Source organism: Chrysemys picta, chromosome 9 (assembly GCF_011386835.1).
Source record: "Chrysemys picta bellii isolate R12L10 chromosome 9, ASM1138683v2, whole genome shotgun sequence".
NCBI classification, from domain to species: Eukaryota; Metazoa; Chordata; order Testudines; family Emydidae; genus Chrysemys; species Chrysemys picta.
Genome location: NC_088799.1, coordinates 21665878 through 21686993, shown reverse-complemented (window position 1 = coordinate 21686993; position 21116 = coordinate 21665878). Strand labels below are relative to the sequence as shown.

At 42.1% G+C, this 21116-nt stretch overlaps 1 protein-coding gene across 6 annotated transcripts in view; it reads left to right on the top strand.

Moving 5' to 3' along the window:
- SMC4 (structural maintenance of chromosomes 4) overlaps window positions 1–16024 on the top strand; it is a 102339-nt gene extending 86315 nt beyond the window's left edge. For all 6 annotated transcript variants that reach the window (XM_024102531.3, XM_005299186.4, XM_024102533.3 and 3 more), the window contains 7 exons: window positions 1320–1509; window positions 2676–2820; window positions 4088–4261; window positions 6119–6301; window positions 13321–13553; window positions 14260–14443; window positions 15446–16024. In XM_024102531.3, the coding sequence (XP_023958299.2) occupies window positions 1320–1509; window positions 2676–2820; window positions 4088–4261; window positions 6119–6301; window positions 13321–13553; window positions 14260–14443; window positions 15446–15622 (1286 nt within the window). In that variant the 3' untranslated portion in view covers window positions 15623–16024. The remainder of the gene's footprint in view (window positions 1–1319; window positions 1510–2675; window positions 2821–4087; window positions 4262–6118; window positions 6302–13320; window positions 13554–14259; window positions 14444–15445) is intronic.
- The last annotated feature ends 5092 nt before the right edge of the window (window positions 16025–21116 follow it).

Below are 21116 nucleotides of genomic sequence, written 5' to 3'. Positions count from 1 at the left end.
AGCCATTACTTTGGATAGGGGAGTCTTGTAGTTGGATGCACTATTGGCAGATTTTTTTATAAGAGCAAAGCTGCTCCTGGGCCTGGCCCCACATTTGTAACGAAGATAGTTTCTGGTTTTTATTTCAATCACTGTCTCCACTGATAGCTTTACAAAGCCACAATCATCCTGGAGAAAGTGGGTTACACACCTGGATAGTAAGAGAACTTTTGACTACTGCTTAGAATTATTGAAACTCTTAACAGATTATCATTGTGACCTCTGGAGAAAACTAAGGGGCAGCCAGCTTGGCCAAAGGATATCTAACTGGTTGAGGCTTTGTATTTAATCCTGCTAGAAGAGCTAGTTGACTTAGAAAAGTGGTTAGCTATCCTGGCAAGCAAAGCGACAGAAGCTTAGAATAGGCCAGGGTATGATCCTTAACCAGAGGAGTTAAGGGAAGGAGGGTCAGTGCTATAGTTGCTGTAAGTTTGTATGGAAGTCAAGGGTAGAGTTCTGTATAAAAATTATAGATGCCAGAAGGAGCTGGTGAGCTTTCTTGGCTGAAAATTAGGTTGGTAGTCTGATGAGAGCCCTAAAGCTGGCTATGGACTCTGGCCACATGGGAGAGCAGATGGTAAAAGTGGAAAGGCTCAGGAGATGTACCATTTTTTTCAGCTGAGTTCAACTCCTTTTTGGTAGAGGTTGTATTTTTATTAAAAACTCTTCATATTTTTGGACATAGATGGCTTTATATTCAACACACAATTCTGTGGTATCTAAATATGGTCTGCTGATGTTCAAAAAAGTTTAAATATATGGAAAAACTACTGAATAAGGGTTAATTATTCTTTCAGTGCTAGCCTCTTCCAAACTTTGACAGTCAAATGAATGCAGAAGATAATAATTATGGTATTGTCTGGAAGATTATTGACAAGGGTTTTATGTAGCCACATAATGCATCCAAGGACAGTGATGCAGTAATGGATTGTGGCTAGGTCTACATTAGAAACTTTTGCCAGTATAGTAATGTCTGCTAAAGGTGTGACCTTTTGTGACATTTCATAAGTGTTTTTGGCTTATGTACATTATTTTGTTCAGGGAACTGGTATAAACCATACTGGCAAAAGCACTTTTTTGACTATATAACCTATGTCTCCATGAGGAGGGCTTGCTTGTATAGGTATGTCAGCAAACCTCTAATTTAGACTTAGCGTGTTTGTTTTAGCACTGAAAATAATAGTTCTGTGAACTGATTGAAATTTAAATTCAGTTCTGTTAAAAATATTAAACTATAATTTTTGTTTAACCATCTCATTCACAAACTTTTGTATTGACAGATTATGAGAGTGTTGCTGAAAAGGCTAGTAAAGTGGAAAGTGAAGTTAAAAGATTACATAATCTCATAATTGAGATCAATAATCATAAACTGAAAGCTCAGCAAGACAAACTTGATAAGATAAACAAGGAAATAGATGAATGTGCTTCTGCTATTACTAAAGCCCAGGTGGCAATCAAGACTGCAGACAGGTAAACACTCTTATGTGTTCAAGTTACACATCAGCACTGAGACTGTAGTGATATGTTTTTATCTTGGTCACTTCACAAACATTAATCCCTTGTTCCTGAGGTTTGTCAGCTTAGGGGTCATGACCACCTTCTCTTTCTTTTATGGCTAGAGGGAAGGGAGTTGGGAGGGGGACACACACTTTCTCTCTTCTAACATGGGGCTGATTGTGATAGAGAAAGAAGTGAGAACCACTACCCTAACACATAGGTTAGTAGTATACTCACATTATAGAAAGAAAAACTGAGGAGTAGAGGTTAAGTGAACTGCCTGTGCTATGGCCTCATGGGTGAGTCATTTTTAGTGTCAATTAGAATTAAATTCTCTGCTTCCCAGTCTAGTGTTTAGTTTATGGCAGATATTTTAATGCATTCACTGGGAATACAAAAACATCCTACCAACTGGAGCTGAGTTTTATAAACTCTTCCCCAGTTTTTTAATCTATATTAATTGATGGTAATTCACGATTTGAGTAGATGTGGCTATTGTCATTGGTGCCTGCAGCACATTTATTAACCAACAAGTCCTTGACTAAAACCTCCTTGAATTCAAAATATTATTGTCTCCCAGTTGTAGTCTTCATACCAAACATGGCTGCCTCACAGGAAAAAGGAAACGTAATTTTTGTACATTGTTACAACAATGACCTTTTCGTTATCTGATACAAATGGCAACCTCCGTTGTTTTTCTATAATCATTTGCCCATAATGAACGAATGTACAAAATTTTAAGATGCAAATTCAAAATGGCACTTGAATAACTGAAATCTGAAAAGATCTTTTGGTGACCTCTGCCAGAAAAAACTGGGGATATGTTGTATACTCAGCAATCCATAACAAATACATACACCAAATGTCAAAATTCTAACTCAGTGAGAACACAAATTAAGTAATCCTATTACAAGCATCTGTTGCAGATATGAATTCAGGAAGGAAGACCCCATTTATTGTAGTATTTCCCAGGGATAAAAATTGGAGTGTAAATAATAAAGTAATCCTTACCTGTTGATGATTACATATAGCACATTTATTTTCTCTGTAAACAAGTCTAATGGTGCGCTCCAGACCTTTAATTGTTTACCATAATTGTAAATTAATAAGCAAACATCTTAAATACCTATTTTATTCAGAAATCTGAAAAAATCAGAAGAATCTGTCCTTCGAACTGAGAAGGAAATTGGAGATAATGAAAAGGAAATGAAAGATCTAACAGAAGAGTTAACAACATTGGAAGAGAAAGCTACTGAAGTTATGAATAACTGCAAACAAGCTGAAGTAGGTGTAATATTGTTTTTTTGTGCTTCTTCCAAAAGGATGTACTTCACAGGACTAATAACTTTCTACAAGCAGAGATTATGGATAAGGAGGCTTGCAATCTTACCAGATTTTTGTAGCAAGCAGACTTTCACTAAGTACTAGTGAATTTTCTTAGCCATTGGCATCTAAGGTCTAGGCATAACATTACCAAAAGGGGTTGCAAGTTTGGCAAGAAGTGTATTCATGAAAAGGATATCTAAACCTCAAATTTGGTCATCTTAAAAAATATTTGGGAAATGTCTCTTATCTTATAAAAAGTCTTCCACTCTTCTTCCTACCCTCCAAAAATCCAGTCAAGCATAAAATAGAAGAGGGTTTTTTGTGAGTCCTACAGTGCCTTGTGCTCTTTATTGCAGAACCAACATGAAAGCAGATGTTAAATATTTTGCCCTACTGACCCAGTTTTCAGGCAGATTTTAAATTTAGGATTTTTTACCTCAGAGTTACCTTGATCCATTCTTCGGAGGTTAACCAACAAAATTTACAAGAATGCTGATCTGAGGTGCTTAAAGCAGAATTCTTAGTTTCAAATTGCACCTAAAAACTAAGCAGGCTGCCTTAATGGGAAAAAACACATGCAAACAAGAAATCAAGATGGGGAAACGGTGCTCTTGGTTTGTTTAAGGGTAACCTAGAAGCCAAGACCTGTATGTTATACAATAACATGGGTATGCAAATAGCAGCATAATTCTCCTCTTTCAAGTTGCTGCATAAATTGGCAAAAATGATGCTGTCTTGTCTTCCCTACCCTACTCTTTTTTTCCAAGAGAAGAGGGGAGGCATCCAGTGGCAGAAGTTGGGGAGTGTTGCAGTGTAGTCACCTACCTTAGCTGAACATCATCCATGGGTCATGAGAGAGCAAGTACCAGGCAGCCTGGGTGGGTGATGTTCCCAGGAGTAAGGCAGCTTCTATGACACCATCCCTACCTACAGGAACTGACTGTGTTCCAAAGCATACTCATAACAGAATTAATATAATCCAACTCTGCAAATTCAAACACAGATTTCGAGACATACTTTCACAGAGTGGTTTGTTCAGATTCGGAAGCTAGTTTAAAACAAATGCTAGCAAAAATGTTTCTTCAGTGTATATTCAGATTTTAACTGGTACTTATTTAAAACTATGGAGACTATAACAAACTTTTTAAAATTATAGGACTGGAAATGCAAACCTTTCCCAAACAACTAACTGAACTTCACCGTCACATTTTTTGGTGTTTCTTAGGAGTCGTTACCAGAGGTTCAGGAGGAGCATCGCAATTTACTTCAAAAGATTAAAGCAATTCAAGAGGATGAACATGCTCTTCAAAAAGAGGCTCTTAATATTAGACTTAAAATTGAACAAATAGACAGTCATATTGGTGAGCATCAAACAAAGATTAAATATTGGCAAAGAGAGGTAAGATTTAATACTTAATATTTTATTTTGGTTTCATATTTTGAACTGTAAACCATGAGCGATTAATCTCAGTGTGGTGACAATTTGTCTCCTGATAAATGGGTGAATGTAACCAAAAATATTTTTAAAAACTGACTTTTAAAAGATCCTTGGTATAGAGTATATGTTCTTGAAATGTGATGGCTCTGAAAAGCAACTATAAAAATGGCACCTTCCTTTTCAATCAACCTGCTCCCTCTGTGAATTCATTTATCAAGAGTTATGATCAAAAGATACCTGGACTGGGAACTCCAGTCCAGTTTCTATACCCTGGCACCCTACTTTGGTGCAAGTTGATGAAGGTGTGGCTCACATTCCTTGGAGCCATTGAGCCCATGCAATGGACAAAAGGAGAAGAGTTTTGATTCCAAATACATCCTGGTAGGTCAAAAAGTTAAGGGTTCCTGCTCATCCTAAAATTCAGGGACCTAAATCAATACATGGTCAAAGAAAAAACTCAAGATGGTCACCTTGGGAGCCATTATGTCTCTTCCAGAGGCAGGCAACTGCCTATGCATGCTACACCTGGTGGATGCTTATGGGCAGATAGGGATGCTTCCCAGACACTTTGTGAATAAAACTACCAATTTCCTTCTTGAGGTGATAGTCTGCTCCACATTTTCATGAAATATTTATTGGTAGTCTTGGCTTACTTGCACAGGTTGAACTCGCACTTACTCCCTTATATGAATAATAGGCTGAATAAAAAAATCACTCTGGAGGATATTAAAGATACCTGATCTTTTCACAACAGGGGTGTTGGGTTGGGTAGTTAACCGTGAATTTTAGTAACTCCAACGTCCAAACCTGTTCTTTAGCATAGAGTTGGGATATACAGAAATGCTAATAGATACATCAATTCAAATACCCTCTTTCCAGATCCTGACTTCTTCCCTGGTTGATGCACATCTCCATTTCTTCAGGGAAATAGATAGCATTCAAATCTAAGGCCTGTCTGAACCTAAAAGTTGCACTGATTTAAGTAAAATTCTTTTTAAATAGAATTAGCAAAACCAGACCAAATCCCTATGTGGCTATACTGTTTACAACTGTCTTAGATTGAAGTAACTCAACTTGGTCAATTACCAAGGGAAATTTAATCAATATAAGATAGCTGTAACCAGTTTTAAGTGTGCCCACATAGGGACTTGCTCTGGTTTCACTATTTCATCTGATTAAGACACCTACTTAAGACAGTTTTATTTAAATCAGTGCAACTTTTGTGTTTAGACAAGGCCTTATTTACAGCCTAGCTTTTAAAGTTACTTTTGGGGACAGCAGAATGCAAAAATCATTTCTCTTTTCCCTTACAAAGATGAATATTTTACTAAGGCTTCATTCCCCAGATAGAACTAGCTGCTTCTCACTCATTCACGAACTGATTGGAATGTTCTTTGTAGAATATTCTGAGTAGTGTATAACCATTAGTAACCAGGGTGACTTGCATATTTACCCACTACTGCTGCCTGTAGACACTCGAAAACCCTAAGACACATTTGTGAGAATCCTGCATGAATGTTTTGAGAAGCAGAATTATAAGGTAAAAGACTGCATTTGTTGACCTTTGATGCATATTGTAAAGAGACTGTTTCCCCAGCTCTGAATAGAGTAGGTTGAATTTGGACCAAAAATGAGTTGGAGTGGGAAAGAAATAATTGTTAGTTTTGAAAGGCTGTGTGGGTATGGATCTAGTGGATTTAACCAGATTTTTTTAAATTGGTACTATTTAGTATTAAAAGCTATTTTCAAGGTTTATTTGATAACTTGTACTGTCAAGCATAAACATGATATTCAGTAACTGTCTAAACTGAATTATAGATATCAAAAATATCACTGCATCCCATAGAAGACAAACTAGTTGAAGAGCTTCCAGTGCTAAATCAAGAGGAACTTGAAGCAATTAAAGATCCAGACATTCTAACTAATCAGATAGCTCTTTTAGAAGCCCAATGTCATGAAATGAAACCAAACCTTGGTGCCATTGCAGAATATAATAAAAAGGTAAGGCTTTGTTATTTACCATTAGTATCACAGTAGGCTTAATCTCTTTACATTGCTTTACTATTATCTCCAGCAGGTGGATAACTTCTTGTATAGCAAAAACAACGAGGAGTCCTTGTGGCACCTTAGAGACTAACAAATTTATTTGGGCATAAGCTTTCGTGGACTAAAACCCACTTCATCCGATGCATGAAGTGGAAAATACAATAGGGAGGAATGAATACACAGCATAGGGAAAGATGGGAGTTGCCTTACCAAGTGGGGGGTCGATGCTAACGAGCCAATTCAAAAAAGGTGGAAGTGGGCTATTCTCAATAGTTGACAAGAAGGGAGAAAAAAATCACTTTTGTAGTGCTAATGAGTTCAGTGTAATCAAGGTGGTCCATTTCAAACAGTTGACAAGAAGGTGTGAATATCAGCAGGGGAAAATTAGTTTTTGTAGTGACCCATTCACTGCCAGTCTTTATTCAGGCCTAATTTGATGGTGTCCAGTTTGCAAATTAATTCCAGTTCTGCAGTTTCTCATTGGAGTCTGTTTTTGAAAAAAATTTTGTTGAAGAATTTCCACTTTTAAGTCTGTTATTGAGTGTCCAGGGAGATTGAAGTGTTCTACTGGTTTTTGAAATATAGCTTTACTTCATTTGGCATTGCTTGAATCAGTCAACATGTAATACTCTGGTCACTGCTGTTGGAATACATGGTCACCCGACTAATCAGGCATTTTTCTTGGAGTAATTTTCCACATGTTCCTCCAGGATCCCTCTTCCCAAAGAAGTAGTATAGACCATCACAGCCAGGGCAAAACAGCCTCAGATCTTAAGACAGAAGAAAAGTGATGAGGAACAACAGCCACAAGGGGAGAACTACTGCTCTCCTCGTCCTCCCATGATGAGACAATTAACCCCATCTACGCCTGCCTCAGTGGATAACTGTAAGGCATTCCAGGACCTCAAATGCATGGTAGAGACACTGGATATTCCACGACAAGTGGTGCAGGAGAAGTCCTGCAAGCTCCTGGATATCTTGCATCCCTTCCACGTTCGGCACACTTGCCATGTCAATAAACGAAATTCTGTTGGAGCCTTCAAAGAACCTATGGCATATGTTAGCATCAATACTGGCCACATCCAGGCAATTCGACAAGAGGTATAAGGTCCTTTCCAAGGGATCTAAATACTCTCATTCCCATCTAGTACCAAGTTTGCTTCTAGTGGCCACTGTACAGAAAAGGTTGAAATAACAAGGATCTCTGAGATCCACACTCAGGAAGAAGTACCTAAAGAAAATAGACTTTTTCAGGCACAAGGTTTACTTATTAGCCAGCTTCCAAATGTGTGACTAATTATCAATTCTCCTCTCGCAGTATGTTTACTTGAAATGGGATAAACTGTTTGTGGACAACCTACCAGAGAAACACTGAAAGGAACTGAAAGCCATAATCACCATGGAACAGTGCCTGGACATATCTATAACCATTACACGTACTATAGCTACATCAATAGCAACGAGAGTGTCTTCAGGAAGGTCCAGACTACAACTGAGGACTTTCACTTGAGGGTAGTGAACTTTTTAATTCAAAATGGATGAGGTCCTCCACTTGTTAAAGAATACCAGGTCCACTGTGGATTCATGGGGTTTGTATGTTCTAGCCCCATGAAAGAAGGAAGCAAGACAACAGTCTTCCTTCAGGCAGCATCTCTCTGCCTTTTACTAGTACCAATCCTAGAGGACGTTGGCACTGCCAAGAAGGAAGCAGGTTCTAGTGAAGACAACTCAAAGCCTCTTCCTTGGCTCCTGCACAGTCTGGATATTCAGCCAGGATCATTGCCCGCCCTCCCTCCCCATTGGCAGCTGCATTTTTTTATTTTCAGGTAGCCTGGATCACTTCAGACCAGTATGTCCTAAAAATTGTAAATGCGATATTCTATCTAATACCAGTTCCTTCATATCCACTGACCTTTCTTTCAAACCTCATTGCCTTTTTTCACAAGATACAGCTGAACCTTTTTACAAACTTGGAGCAGTAGAGGTACCCTAAAAATTCAGGAGCAAGGATATTTATCCCTATTACTTTCTCATCCCAAAGAAAGGGGGTTGGTATCCAATTCTGAACCTTTGTTATCTTAACAAATTCATCCATCATTTCAAGTTCAGGATGGTGACTCTGGCTTCCATAATTCCTTTGTTAGAGCTTCAGACTGGTTCTGGGCTCTCTACCTCCAAGGGAGTGACTGTCACATCCATTCATCCAGAAATATCCCAGGTTCCTAGTAGGAAGGCCTCACTGCTGGTACAGAGTCTTGTCCTTTGGTCTTTCAGCAGCACCAAGGGTGTGACATTGTGGCAGATCATCTGAGAAGACAAAGGATCCAGTTCTACCCTTACCTCAATGAGTAGCTGATTCTAGGTAGATCTACAGTGACAAACTCAACTCAAGTAACTTTAGAGCTGTTTGCCATCTTGGACCTCAAAGCCAAAAAGAGAGAAACCCACACTTATTCCAACTCAAAGCATAGAGTTCTTAGGAACACTATTAGCGCTGGTCTATACTGGGGCGGGGGATCAATCTAAGTTACGCAACTTCAGCTACATGAATAATATAGCTGAAGTCGACGTACTTAGATCGACTTACCGGGTGTCTTCACCGTGGTGAGTCGACTGCTGCCATTCCCCCGTCGACTCTGCCTGCACTTCGTGTGGCGCTGGAGTACAGGAATCAACGGGAGAGCGCTCGGGGATCGATTTATCGCGTCTAGACTAGAATCCTAGAATATCAGGGTTAGAAGGGACCTCAGGAGGTCATCTAGCCCAACCCCCGGCTCAAAGCAGGACCAATCCCCAACTAAATCATCCCAGCTAGGGCTTTGTCAAGCTTGACCTTAAAAACCTCTAAGGAAGGAGATTCCACCACCTCCCTAGGTAACCCATTCCAGTGCTTCACCACCCCCCTAGTGAAAGTTTTTTCCTAATATCCAACCTACTCACTGCAACTTGAGACCATTGCTCCCTGTTCTGTCATCTGCCACCACTGAGAACAGCCGAGCTCCATCCTCTTTGGAACCCCCTTTCAGGTAGTTCAAAGCAGCTATCAAATCTGCCCTCATTCTTCTCTTCTGCAGACTAAACAATCCCAGTTCCCTCAGCCTCTCCTCATAAGTCATGTGCTCCAGCCCCCTAATCATTTTTGTTGCCCTCCACTGGACTCTTTCCAATTTTTCCATATCCTTCTTGTAGTGTGGGGCCCAAAATTGGACACAGTACTCCCGATGAGCCCTCACCAATGTTGAATAGAGGGGAATGATCACATCCCTCGATCTGCTGGCAATGCCCCTACTTATACAGCCCAAAATGCCATTAGCCTTCTTGGCAACAAGGGCACACTGTTGACTCATATGCAGCTTCTCGTCCACTGTAACCCCTAGGTCCTTTTCTGTAGAACTGCTGCCTAGCTATTCGGTCCCTAGTCTGTAGCAGTGCATGGGAGTCTTCCGTCCCAAGTACAGGACTCTGCACTTATCCTTGTTGAACCCCATCAGATTTCTTTTGGCCCAATCCTCTAATTTGTCTAGGTCCCTCTTTATCCTATCCCTACCCTCCAGCGTATCTACCACTCCTCCCAGTTTAGTGTCATATGCAAACTTGCTGAGGGTGCAGTCCACGCCATCCTCCAGATCATTAATGAAGATATTGAACAAAACTGGCCCCAGGACTGACTCTTGGAGCACTCCACTTGATACCAGCTGCCAACTAGACATGGAGCCATTGATCACTACCCGTTGAGCCCGATGATCTAGGCAGCTTTCTGTCCACCTTATGATCCATTCGTCCAGCCTATACTTCTTTAACTTGCTGGCAAGAATACTATGGGAGATGGTATCAAAAGCTTTGCTAAAGTAAAGAAATAACATATTCACTGTTTCCCCCTCATCCACAGAGCCAATTATCTCATCATAGAAGACAATTAGGTTAGTTAGGCATGACTTGCCCTTGGTGAATCCATGCTGACTGTTCCTGATCACTTTCCTCTCCTCTAAGTGCTTCAGAATTGATTCCTTGGGGACCTCCTCCATGATTTTTCCAGGGACTGAGGTGAGGCTGACTAGCCTGTAATTCCCCGGATCCTCCTCCTTCCCTTTTTTAAAGATGGGCACTACATTAGCCTTTTCCCAGTCATATGGGACCTCCCCTGATCACTGTGAGTTTTCAAAGATAATGGCCAACGGCTCTGCAATCACATCCTCCAACTCCTTTAGCACCCTCGGATGCAGTGCATCCGGTACCATGGACTTGTGCTCGTCCAGCTTTTCTAAATAGTCCTGAACTACTTCTTTCTCCACAGAGGGCTGGTCACCTCCCTATGCTGTGCTGCCCAGTGCAGTAGTCTGGGAGCTGACCTTGTTCGTGAAGACAGAGGCAAAAAGAGCATTGAGTACATTAGCTTTTTCCACATCCTCTGTCACTAGGTTGCCTCCCTCATTCAGTAAGGGGCCCACACTTTCCTTGGCTTTCTTCTTGTTGCTAACATACCTGAAGAAACCCTTCTTGTTACTCTTAACATCTCTTACTAGCTGCAACTCCAAGTGTGATTTGGCCATCCTGATTTCACTCCTGCATGCCTGAGCAGTATTTTTATACTCCTCCCTGGTCATTTGTCCAATCTTCCACTTCTTGTAAGCTGCTTTTTTGTGTTTAAGATCAGCAAGGATTTCACTGTTAAGCCAAGCTGGTTGCCTGCCATATTTACTATTCTTTCTACACATTGGGATGGTTTGTTCCTGCAACCTCAATAAGGATTCTTTAAAATACAGCCAGCTCTCCTGGACTCCTTTCCCTCTCATGTTATTCTCCCAGGGGATCCTGCCCATCAGTTCCCTGAGGGAGTCAAAGTCTGCTTTTCTGAAGTCCAGGGTCTGTATTCTGCTGCTCTCCTTTCTTCCTTGTGTCAGGATCCTGAACTTGACCATCTCATGGTCACTGCCTCCCAGGTTCCCATCCACTTTTGCTTCCCCTACTAATTGTTCCCTGTTTGTGAGCAGCAGGTCAAGAAGAGCTCCGCCCCTAGTTGGTTCCTCTAGCACTTGCACCAGGAAATTGTCCCCTACGCTTTCCAAAAACTTCCTGGATTGTCTGTGCACCACTGTATTGCTCTTCCAGCAGATATCAGGGTGATCGAAGTCTCCCATGAGAACCAGGGCCTGTGATCTAGTAACTTATGTTAGTTGCTGGAAGAAAGCCTCATCCTCCTGGTCTGGTGGTCTATAGCAGACTCCCACCACATCATCACCCTTGTTGCTCACACTTCTAAACTTAATCCAGAGACTCTCAGGTTTTTCTGCAGTTTCATACTGTAGCTCTGAGCAGTCGTACTGCTCTCTTACATACAATGTATGTACTAGACTGGATCGATCGCTGCCAGACAATCCGGCGGGTAGTGTAGACATACCCTTAGATTCCAGGTCACTGAAAGCTTACCTCCAATGAGAGAAATTCCAAACTATAATGAACATCAGTTAACGTAAAGCTTATCCAAAGGCACCACTGAGAACGTGCCTCAGACTCTTGAGACACACTTCCCCATGCAGTTCACTTGTGCTGTGTGCAAGGGTGGCTAAAATCAGCATATTAACCCAGCAGGTACCACATGGACATGATGCTTACATCCTTCAAGAAGTCATCTCCTTATTAAACTAGTGGAAAGATCCTCTTCAGGTGTAGAACAGAACATCCCCTGTGCACCTGTGTCTTGATGATAGAGTGTCACTCAGAGATGGGGAGCTCATCTAGATCACCTTCAAACTTGGGGCCTTGGTCCCCTCTGGAAGCTAATTCCCACGTAAACATCCTATGACTCAAAGCTACCTGGCTGGCATACCTCAATACAGACCCACAATCCAAATGTTGACAGAAAATACTACAGCTGTGCATTATTTCTGATTTCATAATCAGACCACAGATGGTCTCCACTGTGTCAGGAGGAATTGGCATTCTGAATCAAATGCCACCAGTGACTCTCTACCTTCCCAGCCTTGAGAACATCTTGGCAGATCAACTCAGCAGGCAGTTCTCAGACCACCACAAGTGGTCAGTCAAAGGCACAGTTCTACAGAACATCTTTTACAAATTGGAGTTGCCCAGCAAGACATGTTTTGACACTGACCACAACAACAAGACATTTTCTTCCAGAGGTGGTGCATTCCTATGTTCCTTGACATAGCCACCTATCTCATCTTTTGGACACTGGGATTGCTGTATGTAGGCATGACACAGGAATGATTTTATTATGATACCCACAGTATGGATTAGACAGTTTTAGTATTTGGTTCTGATGGACCTCTCAGTACAGCTCCCCACACACGCACACACCTTCCCCAGTGCAATCACCGTATTGGCCCTCCCCAATAGTCTCACAGAAAAACTGTAAGATTCTGCACCTGGACCCAGCTTCCTTACATGCAACAGCCAAATGCTGGCTGGATTGCTTCCACTGAAAGAAGCTGTTCAGCTGAAATTCAGAACATTCTGTCTCAAAGCATGAAAGGCTCAACTAGCCCTAGAGCTCAGAAAGCTGCTGCTGTCCATTTGAAAAAAATCCTTATTTTTTTAATTTGTAGGACAGCTACGTGGAATTTGGTCCATACTTTTACAAAACACTACTACTAGGCATAGAGTGCCAGACTGGATGCTCATTTTGGTACGACTGTCCTGTAGTCATTGCTTAAGTTGGACACTTAGTACCAAACTCTAAGTAAAAAGACTACTACTTGTTTTCCACCAAGAATAGAATCCATGTGGACATTCACTCAAAAAAGCTTAGTTCCCTTACAATAAATGTGGTTCATCAAGAAGTGTTCTCCATGTGGATTCTATGACCCTCCCTTCTTTTTTAAGGTGATAATGTCAGTGGCTATCTGCTACTAATAGTAAAAAGTGCTCTTTCAAAAAGTAAAAGTAACTTGGTCTGAAATTCAATTTAAGTAAAGGAACAACTGCATTTGTTTCCTTTTTTTTCCCCCGTGCAGGAAGAACTGTATTTGAAGCGTGTGGCAGAGTTGGATGAAATTACCAATGAGAGAGACAACTTTAGACGGGCTTATGAAGACCTTAGAAAACAAAGGCTTAATGAGTTTATGGCAGGATTTAATGTAATAACAAATAAACTAAAGGAAAATTACCAAATGCTTACCTTGGGAGGAGATGCTGAATTAGAGCTTGTAGACAGTCTGGATCCTTTCTCTGAAGGAATCATGTTTAGGTTTGTCAAACATTTGGTCATACTGAAACTGTTTTTAATCATTGTTCATTTCTTAACCTGATTTTTATGGTTTAAATATTCATTGAACAGCTCTAAAACACGAACTAAAGAAGCAGAAAAGTTATTCTGAACCAACTATGGTGATCATTTCTTTTATGAATATTAATGGAAGGATAGTAAGGAAAGACACATTTTATTGCACTGTTTCAGAGTTAAACAAAATAGATGAACTCTAGGGGGAGAGAACAAATGTAATGTAGCTTGTATGGAGAAGTCACTCCTTCTGTCAAGAAAAAATAATTGTAAAGTGACACCAGCTGCTCTGGAGCTTCAACATGGAACATTAATCTGTAAGGAATTCATTATTTCCAACATAAATGGAGTGAAATGATTTGGTTTACAGGAAATTCTGTCCATTTTAGTAATAGTCTACACATAAGATTGTGTGTGGCTGGTTTTGAAGAACATAAGTGAATATTATGGGTTCTGCCCCATGTGTCATAAATTGATTGTGATTGTAGATCCATTCCATATTCTGAAAGGTAAACTACTCAAGTGCTTTTAAATATTATTATTTCTACTAGGGACATTGAAAGCTTAAGACAATATGAGTATTATTGAGGCATGAAGATTTTTCATATAATAAACTAATTTCTACACTAATAAATATGAGTGGAATTAATTTATAAACTCTTAATTGTTTCAGTGTACGGCCACCAAAGAAAAGCTGGAAGAAGATTTTTAATCTATCAGGAGGAGAGAAGACTCTTAGTTCACTAGCTTTGGTTTTTGCACTTCATCATTATAAGCCAACTCCCCTTTATTTCATGGATGAGATTGATGCAGCCCTTGACTTTAAAAATGTATCAATTGTAGCATTTTATATATATGTAAGTATTTATCTATAGAATAACTACACTGCAGTATTTACCAGAATAGTTTTCTCCCTCCCAGAAATTATCAATGCTCTTCTGTAGCAATTCATAAGTGATGCTCAGCATGTAGCAGCTCCCATTGTTCTCAATCCTGGGTGCCAAGCTCTTCTGAAAATCAGGCCCCTAACTTTTATGGAGTATGAGCTTTTTAGTGGTTTGTTTGATTGGCTACTTGGGAAGAGAAAGCAACTATTATATTATACTGTTGTTGTTTTTATTCTTCCTCAAATGTCAGGCAATAAAGTATTTTAAAATAAAAGTAACAGAATATCTGACTTTAGGCGATTATACATTACTACTTTTTATCTTGCATTCCATGTTGCATAAAACCAGCATCCTTAAATGGTTTGCCTTCTAATAACAGAAGGCTACTTCCTTCTCACTGTCCTCCATAGAGGAAAATACAATCAATCTTCTCTGCTTTTGTGTAAGTTTTAAAGCAATCCCAGTCTTAAGAATTCTGACAGTTTTGTAGTTTACCTTGTTGCATTGTAAGTAAGCCCCGTGGAAATCAAAAAAGAGCAAAAGAACTGTAGCTATAGTAGTCTGCATGTGTAGTGCATTCGATAATGTAGGCTTTGATCCTGCAGATGACTTATGCAGGAGTATAGTTTTACTCATATAAATTGACTTCAGTGGAATTACTCATGTGAGTGAAGTAACACCTAGCAAAAGTATTTGCAGGATTGGGCCTTGATCATTAGAATTAGGATTATACTATTGCAAGAGCCAAACTACTGAGGCCCACAGATTTTCTGGACAATCAGTACCCGAGAATCTGTTTTTCCTGAACAGTAACGCATATTAAAAGGAGGATCCTTTTCTAATGTACAGCTGTTATAAATACAAGATTTCCAAGTTATCTGTACTTGCTTTAATGACTACAAACTTCATATCAGAGTATAGTTTTTTTTTAAATATTGTGAATTAATATGAAATGATTTATTTCTTTTCCAGGAGCAAACAAAAAATGCACAGTTTATCATCATCTCTCTGCGAAATAACATGTTTGAAATTGCAGATAGATTAATTGGAATTTATAAGACTCACAATACAACAAAAAGTGTTGCAACAAACCCAAAAGTTATTGCATCTAAAGGACTTGCTGAACTTGGTTCTGTCGGATGCTGCTGAATGTGTAATCTTCTGTTCTGAAGAAAGTGAAATCTTATTACTAATGTGTATTTTCACTGTATTTCTGCTGCTCATCTATATTCTATTATCTTGATTTTGTTTTGTGGTACATCATAGTTCCATAAAGTTTTGTAAATATCTTAGCTTTCATGATTTGAGCTTCTTAGTAAGCCAAGATTTGCAGAAGAGCTAATATTTTCTGTTGATTGGCTGCACTTAATTTTTGTAGATATCTTAATTTATATCATTTTGAGCATAACAGAACTGTTTCCAAAAGTATGTATCTAGTTGCATTTTAAATTCCCATTCCGTAGGCTTTATATCAATGTTTGGGTTCTACCTGTAGATTTTTAAACAGCTTTTTACTGAGTATTTTATTAAAATAAAAGATAACTAACTCAAGTTCTTGTTGAATACAGCTATTGTGCTCAGAGATGTCTCTATGTCCTATTGCTGGAAGTATGATGCACACAGTTCCCATGATTAAGAAAAGAATGTGCTTATTTAAACACTAAATATTTGTATTACAGCAAGGATTTGGTGCCCCATTGTAATGGTGCTGTACAAACGTAAAAGAGCTGCTGCCCCCAAAGACTTTGCAATATAAATATGGACAAGATGTGACAGCTGCAGGTAGAACACTGAGGGGGATATGCATTGAGGGGGAGAAGAGGTAAGGAAAACAGTAGTGACAGTTTTAGAACACAAGCTTACATATATTTGCTATGTGTACAATTTAGAGGCTTCAGTTTCTAAAATAGGGGAATGTGGTTAATGAATCACTAATTACCCATTATAATTAGGCAATGCACTCTGGCACAGACAGATATTAAGGAACAGGGTAGTCAGCTGTGCAGATTTGATTTGGGGAGGGTGTTCCATGCATATGGGGCTGCAGGAGATAGAGGCTGCTATCATGGGGGGAGAGGAGGGAGATAAGAATGGGCGAAGCTGAGTTTAAGTACCTTGAAGAAGATAATCAGAAGTTGGCAGTGGAAGTTCTTGGGGCAGGAGAAGTGACAAGTCAGAAAGATTATTTTAGCAACAGCATATCTTTTAATATAAAAGAATAGCACAATTGTGTAGGGACAAAAGCTGAAAGGCTAAAGCAAAAAATGATTGACACCTAGAAGAGACATAAAAGACAGTAAGAAGAGGCTCTTTAAATAAACTAGGAGGAAAAGAAAGACAAAGGAAAATGTAAGTCCTCTATTTCGAAGGGAAGGAGAGCTAATAAATTATGAGATCAAGAAGACAGGTGTTTAAGTTGGATGCATTCAAGTCAGCAGTCATGAATCCTAGGATTCTTAAGGAATTAGCTGAAGCAATTTTGGAACCATTAACAATTATCTTTGAGAACTCATGGAGGACAGGTGAGGTCTCAGAGCACTGGAGAAGGGCAAACGTACCTATCTTTAAAAATGCAAACAGGAAGGACCTGCGGAATTATAGACCAGCCAGCTTCACTTCAATACCTGGAAAAATACTTGAACAAATTAGTAAACAATAACCTATAAGCACCTAGAGGTCCCTGCCAGGAAGTTAGTCACCGAATCTGTAAGGATGTTAGAGGGCCAACCTACTCTGACAAAAATGTCCGTCAATGCCTGGCTCACGGTTTTAGCCCTAGTGTTGCTTAGAGCTACCACTTCCGGCCATTGGGTGGCAAAATCCATGAAAGTCAGTATGTACAGCTTTCCTCTGGGTGTCTTCTTAGGGAAAAGACCCAGAATATCCACAGCTACATGCTGTGAAATGGAACCTCGATGATGGGGAGTGGCTGGAGAGGGGCCTTGACCTGGTCTTGGAGCTTTCCCACCCTCTGGCACACCTCATAAAACCAGACATAGGTAGAAACTTCCTTGCCCATCCCCTCCCAGTGGAATGACTTTCCCGAACAGTCTTTGGGCCTACTCATCCCAGCATGGCCACTAGGGTGATCGTGGGCTAAGCTCAAGAGCTTTTCCCTATACTTAGTTGGAACTACCAACTGTCTCTGAGGATGCCAGTTCTCTTGTGCCCACTAGAAAGGGTTTCCTTATATAAGAGTTCTCCTTCTACAACAAACCTGGACCTATTAGAAGGGCTGAGAGGCAGTGGGTCGCTCTGTGCCGCCATCCAAGCTCCCTTGAGGCTTTCATCCACTTCCTGCTCTGCCTGGAACTGCCACCTTAATGCTGGAGACATTAGTTCCTCACTGGGTTGTTCCAAACTTGGGCTTGGTTCCACTGGAAGCGATGCAAGTGATGTGGGGGTGTCTCCATCAACTGAACCACTCTCTGCTGGTGCACTAGGTTGTATTTCAGGCTCCAGTTGAGCTTCTCGTGCCGGTTTATCTGCAGGTGCAGGCTTTGTGGCACCCTTTGGTGCTTGCTCCCCTGACTGGTGGGGTTGCAAGCACAGGCTCTGGTGCTGACTGCTCCACCAGTTCCAATCCTTGGGCTGGTTCTGGGTGGGTCCCAGGAACTGGATCTATAACTGCTGTCATAGACATTGGTCTGGTGTTAAGGGCATCCCTCCATCATGACACCTGGATCTCAGGTTGGGGAGGGGTGACCATTCCTTCCGGGGAAATCTCCGGTCCTCCATCCCCTCCCTGCATTTCTGTCATGGAGCTGGACATCTGGCCTTGATCTGGGTCTGTCTACTCCGTGGCGTGCCGATTTGGGAAGACTGGTTGCTCTAGGGTTTCAGTGCTGCCCTACTCTAGCCTAGCTATTTCATTGCTACGAAGCTAGAGAGAAAAAATAAACTTGTTGGACTTCCTGGCTTTGCAGGCTGAACCCTTTGCGGACCTGATCCCCCATCAGGCAGCAAAGAAATGAAAAGAAAGAAAAAATCCTAGGCTTTGCAGGCTGCCAAAAGGAAAAATGTGTCCTTTTAAAATCCTGAGGTCTGTGCCTCTGGTTCAAAATGATCCCACCTCAACCACCGTGTCATGGCTAATTCCCCACTCTGGCACTTCAAGTGCAGAAAGTGGGGGCCCGCAAGGATTCTAAAAATTAATACTGGCCACTCCAGGCTTGTATTAAACTCCCAAGGTTACAGCTTTTTTCTGACCTTGGATTGGTAGATGCTGCCATCAGCCAAGTGCAGAACCCCTTTGAGAGCCCAGGAAGGCGCACTTGGGAATGCCTTCCTATGGGGTACCCTCAAGCCCTTTCACACACACCCTTCGGGAAAGAGCTGAGGAGAAAAAAATGGAAATCGGTTGTTGCCACCAGCTAATTAAACAACATATGCACAAACCTCTTAAGACACAAAAATCCAATTCTGTTCTTAAAAAAGGTCAATTTTATTTAAAAAAAAAAAAAATACATCTGGGAACTCAGGCTATTGTGTGATTTTTATTAGAGCAACTACAAGAATTAAGCACAGAGAACAGCTTTCTTAAGGTCCAGCTTAAAGATTACAAGCAAAACAAAAGCACCTGGTGTTAGCACAGAGGAATCCACAAGCCATAATGAAATGAGAGAGAAACCAAATTGTCTTCCTAGATATTTCCTGATCTACTTATATATCTGGGGTTTTAAAAGAGTAGTTTCTAGGTATGGTACAGATGATTTTTCACACCTGGACCAAGCTTCTTACAGCATAGCTGTTGCCCTGTCTGCCTCTCTCTGGGAGAACGACAGACAGACAAAAGGGGAGTCCTTTTTTCAATTTTAAAAAGTTCTAGCCTGCCCCTTGGCTCTTTTGGCCAGGTGCCCACTCACTTCCTTTTACCTATGCATAGCAGTGAGGCTTTTTAATCCCTTATGGGTACAGCAATTAGAGAACAGTTTAGTAGAGAGATTTTATAGCTGCTGGCTGTCTGTAAATAGGAGCTACCCTCCCCCCTTTCATTTATCACACCTCCTGTCTGCAGCTTCCAGGGATACTTCAGTGCTGTAATACAGACCCTGCTGGTCACTCCCCATTGTCTGGCTTGCTGCCAAAACTTCTGCTCTGTAGCAGCAGTTGAATATTGATTTGCTTTGGTTCCAACCATTTCTTTGCCAATTTCAATTTGAATTGTTTCTCGGGTAATAGAAACCAACCTTCTTCAAGTGATTGCTCAGGTGTATTCCACAGTAGGTGTGCGTGCTTGCCACGTGCACCGGTGCTGGAAGTTTTTCCCTTAGCAGTACCCGTACTGGGGGAGCACCGCTGCGACCCCTGGAGTGGCGCCTGTATATCACGCCATAAAGGGGACTCTGTGCTCCCCCCACCCTCAGTTCCTTCTTGCTGCCAGTGAAGATAGTCAGAACTTTGTGCTCCAGCCTTGGCTTCAGCGCTTCTAGCCTTAGTGGTACTTGTTAGTCAGTGGATAGTTTCTCTAGTTGGTAGCCTGGCTCGGGGCATGCCCCATGCCCCAGGCTTCAAGTCGTGTGACTGCTGTCGCAATTCCATGCCCAGAAGTGCTCCGTGCTCAGAGTGTCTTCGCTGTCTGGGCGAGGCTCACATAAGTGAGCGGTGCAAAATTTGCAAATTGTTTAAGCCCCGGACTAAACACGAACATGAGATCCGACTCTGGGCCCTGCTTATGGAATCGGCATTTGCCCTGGCGCCGGCCCTGGGCACTGCGTCCTTGGTGCGGAGCGAAGCCCCATCCACCAGTCGGCACTGCTCCCCGGCCAAAATGCAGGGCAAGTCCCAGCGACGCCGTGAGAAGGACAGGGGTGAGTTGGCCAGCCCACGATCCCCTTTGGGACCCAGACCTCCGACTCGTGTGGAGCGGAGTAGTCCAGCCCTGTCCGCGTCTGCCTCCCCGCCGATATGGGTTCCCTCCACGCCGGAGGCAGCCCAGGCGGCGCGCGACATCCTCACCATGCAGGTACCAAGCAGGCCATCCGAGGTGAGGCCCCGGTTCTGAGGAAAGCCACCGTTGGGCTCCCAGCCCTCACTGATCACGTCAGTCACAGAGACATCCACTAGATCGGCCGGGCCCTCCCGTAGCCCCCAACGCACCTCTACTCCATTGTCGGGGTTGCCAGAGTCGTCCTCGACCTGAAAGGGCAGCAGGAGGCGGCATGGGAAGCGTCGATGCTCCGCGTCGAGTGATAGCGGGTCTTGGCACCGACGGTCATATCGCAACAATCACCACATTTGGAGTGCATCCCGACACTCACCGGTACCACGGCATCGCACCCAGAGTCACTGAAGGGACTCCAGGGATACTGCCTCCGACGCCTATTCCTACTCATCGTCGAGGTCGAAATCCCGGGGCAGGACCTCTGCCTCGGATCCCAGCCACCCTTCCCCAGGCTGCACCGTTCCCCTAGAGCAGATAACCCTGGTGAGCCCCAGACGGCACAGTGGCAGGGGGCGCCCTGGCAAGGACAATGGTGCCAGTGGGCACCGTGGCCCCAGGCGCCCGCCCCGCAGAGGCCCTGCTCCATGGCTGGGGCATCCCAAGCACACTCTGCCTCAGCACCGAGATCAGTCCTCAGGTACCACTCCACCGGCACCGCACCCAGACCTTGACGAGGAGGTTGGCCTCCAGGAACCGCCC